General features: G+C 37.6%; 1 protein-coding gene across 4 annotated transcripts in view; it reads right to left on the bottom strand.

The window, feature by feature from the left end:
* atp6v0a1b (ATPase H+ transporting V0 subunit a1b) overlaps nucleotides 1-6,803 on the bottom strand; it is a 48,115-nt gene that overhangs the window by 18,685 nt on the left and 22,627 nt on the right. For all 4 annotated transcript variants that reach the window (XM_014029113.1, XM_014029114.1, XM_014029115.1 and 1 more), the window contains exons 12-17: nucleotides 6,415-6,554; nucleotides 6,167-6,330; nucleotides 5,869-5,959; nucleotides 5,552-5,670; nucleotides 5,205-5,421; nucleotides 1,784-1,891 (exon numbers count right to left, since the gene is read on the bottom strand). In XM_014029113.1, coding sequence (XP_013884567.1) covers nucleotides 1,784-1,891; nucleotides 5,205-5,421; nucleotides 5,552-5,670; nucleotides 5,869-5,959; nucleotides 6,167-6,330; nucleotides 6,415-6,554 — 839 coding nt within the window. The remainder of the gene's footprint in view (nucleotides 1-1,783; nucleotides 1,892-5,204; nucleotides 5,422-5,551; nucleotides 5,671-5,868; nucleotides 5,960-6,166; nucleotides 6,331-6,414; nucleotides 6,555-6,803) is intronic.

Here is a 6,803-nt window from a genome sequence, read left to right as displayed (position 1 = left end):
ATTATTAGCCATGCTAACGTAAATGCTGGCTTTGGAGGGCGGAGTTAATGTCAACAGATTTTTGGAGGGCGGAGTTAATGTCAACAGATTTTTGGAGGGCGTTACCAACAGAGCTCATTAACATAAACAGCTCTTCTGAACAGAAGTCAGAGCAGCAGAACTAGAAAATGGGAAATTTTATTATCTGAGAATTATTTTGTGCAATAAATTGAATGAACATGGTCTGGATAGTCCACAGACATACCATAAACATTTCTACCACCCATAATTGGTCTCCTTTAAGATATTTGTCTATGATTCAAGCACAAATACCTAATTTAGTTTTAAAAAATTGAATCAGAAAAAAACATAATCAGATAACTGTCAAAAACAGTTGAGAATTTACTTCTAGCTACAGAGTGTGTTGGAAGATGGCTGTTTAATGTTTTTAATGTTTTTAACAACTACAGGCTCTGAAATGCAAAATAAAAACAGAGTTTTTGAAAAAGGTCGTGATTTGAACGCCTGTTTTTAATCAGTTCATTACACATGGTGGAGGGTGCAAATTCCCATCCCTGGTCCTACAACAAGCCTTAGCTCTGATTAACAAACTGTTTCACTGACATCTTCAGTGTTCAGCAGTAAATTACATCAGAGGTGGTGAGAAGTTTTATATTAATGAAAAGTTGTGTTTACATTACATCCTGGACATGTCTGAGCTCTGCTGCTAACAGGACTGGACCTGGTTGGTGCTGGGATGGAACCACCTGTGAGTACCAGGTGCTGTGGAGGAGCAGCAATAAAAAACCTTTAACAGCTCATAGGAAGGATGACGGGAAAAAACTGCATGTTTTATGGTTATCTTTCTTAAAATATGATTTGATTTTGTTTTAAGTTGAGAGAAAATAGGACTTGTAAAGGTTCTGTTGTGTTTTATGTCAGCATTTAATGTGAACTTAATGTGGAAATAAATAATTTGCATGTTTGCTTTTTTTTCTGGACACAAAAATGTTTTTCCACTCTTACCTTCACCTACTATCTTAGCAGGTTTTACAGGATGCTGTAAGAACTGCTACAAAACGCCTGAAATTAAAGTGGGGTTGTTTTAAGATGGAGGGTCTCAGACGAGCCATTAGCTCGTCAGTCCAGTCAGAATGAAACTCAAAAATGAAGTAACTCAGTTATATCCAGCAGGTCGGATATTGTTGATCATAACTTTTCTACACAACCCTCAGTTTTAAAAGCTGAACTACACTACAGACCTGAAACTGTAGAACAACTCAGGTTAGAGTTACAACAACTTTCATTTTAATTCTCACACAACAGAAAGTTAAAAAGTGACAAAAATCAGCCACTGCCTAAATGTTGTTCTATAACTGGAATTTATATTGTCCCAATATGAGTTATTTTAAACAGTCTTTTAACAAATAAAAACCAATTAAACAATAAATCACCATAAATAATCAGAAATAATCTCTTCTTTCTCTTTTCTTGAAAAGTAGCTGCAAAGTTGAAGCCAGATAATTGAACCAAAAGAAAATCTATTTGTAACTTGTTAAATCTTTGAATAAATGAAGGTTTTAGACTAATGGGACTGAAGTTTTCAGATTAAACTCTAAGGGCTAACATTTGCTTGATGAATGAAGCAGGTAAATTTATTTTTTCACAGCAGTTTTAGGTATTTTTCATTTGAAACAACCAATCAAATCAGACGATGTGATGAACGATGAAATAAATGACAGAACAGGGAAAAAAAGGTTAAATCAAAGGCGGAGCAGAAGCAGCCGGGACAGGAAGCACATACCAGATGGGTTTTCCACAGGTGCTGGCGCCGCAGCACCAGGGTTTTCACTATCAGCATACAGGGAATACATGCCAGAGCAACCAGCACCAGCAGAACCTGGATCCCCATCTACAGAGCAGAACAGAGACGAGTTAACATGCTGCTGCTGGTTAACTGTGTGATTACACATGTTATTATAGCTGACAACTCCATCACACCTCCACAAAACACGTGTCCTATACACACTGCTACACATTTACATACAAATATGTGTACATAAAAGTACAGCAGCACAAAGATCTGACACAATGTTGACACAAAATAAATGAAGATTACTTTGTACTGATCGCTGATCAAATCTAAACTAATCCTTCAGGTTAAGTGTGGTTCTGTAGAAAGGTTATGAACAATCAACATCTTACCAGCTGCAGACAGCAACTTAAACATACATTACACCAGCAGGAACATAATGCTGCTCCTGCTGCTGGCTGCATGTTAATTATCTCATAATGTGACGCTGATGTTTAGAGTTGAAAATAAATCACACTCCATAATTATGCTGACAGTAGGTTGTTCTGTTTGAATTATAATTTTAAATGTAATAATGTAAACTAACGACATACACTGGTTAAATTAAAATAAATTGGCTATTAATGCAGTTGTATAACACAACAATATTAATATGAAGATCTCAAACTACAAACCATCTTAAATTATGCATTAATTGAAGTTTAATTTGTCTCAGTTTATATCGAGCTTTATTCAAACATAGTTGTTATTTTCATTTTATTGAGATTTATTCAGCACATCAGCTATTTCAAAATTATCTTCTCAGAACTGCATCTATCACTTGTGATGCTGGGAAGATGGGGGGGCGGGGGGCGTGACAGGCACATCGATCTTCTGAATAAATGAAAATTATTTACCATAGTTGTGTGCACATGAATCAAAAACGTTTGTCCAAATGAAACCTGGAGCAGGACTAGAGAGAGATGACTTTGATGTAGGTTTTTGTTTCTGTGACTGTAACAGCAGTCATCATTTCATTCCTCAGCTTTAGCTGCTCCTTTAGTTCCACAGCTGACGCTGCTAAAATGACAGTTTGTTTTCTGGATCTCTGAGAGCAGGACTGGCCACTTCCTGGTGTGTGGGGCAGGAAAAGTGTTTTTAGGGTGCTAGACTATGCTAATCACCTCTCCCCGTGCACGAGCACCTGAATACATACATGTGGCAGTCATCATGTTTACACAGCTCATTTACGCACTTTTCCTGAAGATAGAAGAGTTTGTTGAATCTGACGTGACATGTTCGTACGAACCCTTCATACGAACAAAAGTAAGAGAAATTTAGGATAAAAATACGAACATGTTCTTGGATGAGGTCCACTGAACTCTGAAGACTTTCTTAACTCCAAGATGAAAAAACTCAAATGAAACATTAACATCAAAAATACAGTGTGCATGGAAATGACAACAAGAATTAGCTATGTGGTGACCACATCATATTATAGTGTGGGCTCTGTAGATTTTGGATCAGAATCTCACAACTTTCTATCAAAATGAATTTCTAACAAAAATCTGTTTTTTTGTCATGTTCCTGTTTAGTTTTCCTGATTTAGATCATCTGTTAAACAGGTTTAAATCTAAATTTCTTTGATGACTTCAGAATGTATTGAGAAATCTATTGACAAATAAACTAAAACTGTTCTTATTTGCAGTAATTGAACTGGTGAAAAATCTCCAGGTTGTTTGAGCAACTTTTAAAAATGTAAACTTTTATAAAGTTCTGAAAAATGATTGTCCTGACCCTGTTTTTATTTTTCCATACTTCTCCAGATCTGAACAATAATCTAATCTAATTCCAGGCTTCTGTAGGTGTTTTAGGACAGAATATGAACTGTGTAAAGTTTTATTTTCCCTTCTACCTGTGTGTTTCTCATTAGATCACATCGTACTTCATGTAGGAAACATGTTGCTGCACACTTTGAATGTATGAAATGAATAAATGAATTATTATTATTAGGTTGTAGTAATAAAAACAGCCTGGTTACTGAGCACAGTTAGGTTGGGTGTAACTGACCAGGAAAAAAAAAAGTTCAGCAAAAACAGGAGTGTTAAAATTTCAGTGTTAAACTTTTGGGTGTTGATTTAACACCCCCTAGTGTTATTTTAACACTTTTTAAGTAAACTCAGTGTTGGTATTAAATCAGTGTTGATTTCATCAGTGTTGTCTCAACACTGGACAGTGTTAAATAAGCCCCGCCCACAGCACTTAACAGTGTTGTTATTTAACACCAAGCAGTGTTGAAAGGAAAAGCCCCGCCCTCTTCCACCTCATGTCAGACAGAGCAGTATTTACCCAGCATTCCTTGCTGAGAAATCTTGCAGAAATGATGTTTTTGAATGTTTATGACTATTAAAGAAGTTTATGAGAGTAAAATTAGTTGTTCTGGTTTGTTTTCTTGTTCAGTTTGATCAAGTTGTTCAACTTTAAGTTTATGTTATTGGCCAAAAATCGACACCATGAGTGAGTCTGTCCTGGTGTGTGAAGGGTGACTCCATTACACTTTTCTACTGAGTAGTGTTAATGCAACAAAGGTTTGATATTAACTCTGAGTGTTGAATTAATACTCTCAAATATATGTTGTTTAAACACCTTGTAATGTCTGTAAACCATTCTAACACCACAATTTCTTTTGTTAATAATAATAATAATACACTGGTGTTACCTTTAACACTGTTGAAATGTTAATATAACACCCAGTATTGTTGAATATTAAACACTGGCTGGTGTTACTTTTAACACTATATTTTAACACAAACACTTTATTTATGTTAATGTGACACCAAGAATTGTTGAATATTAAAGACTGGTTGGTGTTAAATTAACAAATAAAATGGGTGTTAAAATTTAACACTTTCACAAATGTTATTTTAACACCAGCGAGTGTGGACACATAGAAACTTTGTGGGTGTTAAATTAACACTGTGGGTGTTAAATTAACACTGTGGGTGTTAAATTAACACTGTTGGTGTTTAAATTAACACTGTGGGTGTTTAAATTAACACTGTTGGTGTTGAAATTAACACTGTGGGTGTTAAACTAACACTGTGGGTGTTAAATTAACACTGTGGGTGTTAAATTAACACTGTGGGTGTTTAAATTAACACTGTGGGTGTTAAATTAACACTGTGGGTGTTAAATTAACACTGTGGGTGTTAAATTAACACTGTGGGTGTTTAAATTAACACTGTGGGTGTTAAACTAACACTGTGGGTGTTAAACTAACACTGTGGGTGTTAAACTAACACAGGTGTTTTTGCTGTATAAACTGCAGTTATTTTAACGGCTGAAGCACTTCCAACAGGTAACACCATCATATGAAAACCTTCCCACAGAAGCTTTAAAGCTTGCTGTCTGACAGACGTGTGTGAAGCAGCACCTGTCCCCTGTAGAGAGGTTTGTTTGTCGGGTCGTTGTAGTTAAACAGACACATGTTGATGAAGTGGATGAGTAAACTGGGAGCATCTTTAGATGTGAAAGCATCATAGGCTGTCCACTTGTAGAAGACCAGCAGGATGAGGTATCCAAACAGGCTGGACATGAAGACGATCTCTGGGATGAAGCTCAGGAAGATGTTCAAAGGCTTCTTGAAATACCTGAAGAAGAAGAAGAAGAAGAAGAAGAAGAAGAAGAAGAAGCTGATAACTCATGGGCTGCAGGGCTCCTTTGTTTCATCATGTAAAGACAAATATAAGAGGAAAGCTGTCAGACATTAATGGAACGTACAGGTGGTTGAAGAGGCTGAGGGAAACTCCAAACAGCATGTGGATGACCCCGAGGATCACTGACATCTTCATCTTGAAGGAGTTGAGGAAAGTCAGCTTGTTGGTGGCCACGTTCCAGATCTGTAGAGACAGCAGGACAAAGATGTGACAGCTCCATGTTTGTTCTCATCTGAACACAACATACAGTGGTTCTGGATTATTTGTTTGTCATCTTAGAGTAGAGTTAGAATGTCTCCATCTGGAAACCTTTCAAGTCCAACCTGTGTGGACTAAACTTTAAACTTTATTTACGTATTGTAGCGAGTGGGCACATTTTACCGGATCAATTCCAAGAGGATATGGTCCGTTGAAGACACCAGGAACAGCAGGGTCCAACTGTAGAACTGGATTTGCTTCGAGCGCCTCAAACCTGGGACAGATCAACAGTGAGTTAATGCGTGGACTGAACTCTGACCCTGGTTCTGGATCCTGCAGGATGTGGAGGGAAAACATTTGTTTTAGAACATGAGGATGTATCTGCCTGTTTACAACGGTTTACTGGTAACATGTGGATCTCAGGCTGAAACGATGTCATCACATGGAGGATTTCAGGAAAGCAGAGGGACGACTGACTTACGACCAATTGGCTCCTTTGGAACCGAACATTGGCCTGACACTCCAACCAGAACCAAACATGTTCAGGGACTTGGAGAAGCAGTCGTTGTAAATGATGCCAGTGTAGACCGAGAAGATCCCCATCAGGAGGACGATGTAGCGCCCAGCAAAAATCATGTTGAAAATCTGCAGAGAGAAACGTCTTCATGGGTCAGTTTACAATGTGTGTGCTGAGCGTCTGAATCATTCTGTGTTCGTGACAAACACAACCTCGTTGTCACTCTTCTGAGCCAGGATGCGGGTCTCACGGAGGACCAGGTAGAGGGCGGCAGAGGTCATCAGAATACCGTGACCCATATCGCCAAACATCACGGCAAACAGGAAGGGAAAGGTGATGATGGTGTACGGAGCTGCGACAGGTAACAGGAAGCAAAAGTGTCACAGCTCAAATGGTCAAAACAAACACAACTTTTTTATTTAAGTCTAAATTGAGCTGTCTGCAAATACTGTATTTATTACACAGTATAATATGATTTCATGTAATACGACCCCCCCTTTAGCTTAACAAGCATAAAAAATTTAATCCTCAAACTACCTCCAATTTCATCCAGACTTCAAGATTTTTCAGCCTTTGCAGTCTTTATACATATCAGTAAAAT

Source organism: Austrofundulus limnaeus, unplaced genomic scaffold (genome assembly GCF_001266775.1).
Source record: "Austrofundulus limnaeus strain Quisiro unplaced genomic scaffold, Austrofundulus_limnaeus-1.0 Scaffold856, whole genome shotgun sequence".
NCBI classification, from domain to species: Eukaryota; Metazoa; Chordata; class Actinopteri; order Cyprinodontiformes; family Rivulidae; genus Austrofundulus; species Austrofundulus limnaeus.
Note: the sequence above shows the minus strand (reverse complement) of the source record. Positions and strands in the feature narration are given on the sequence as shown.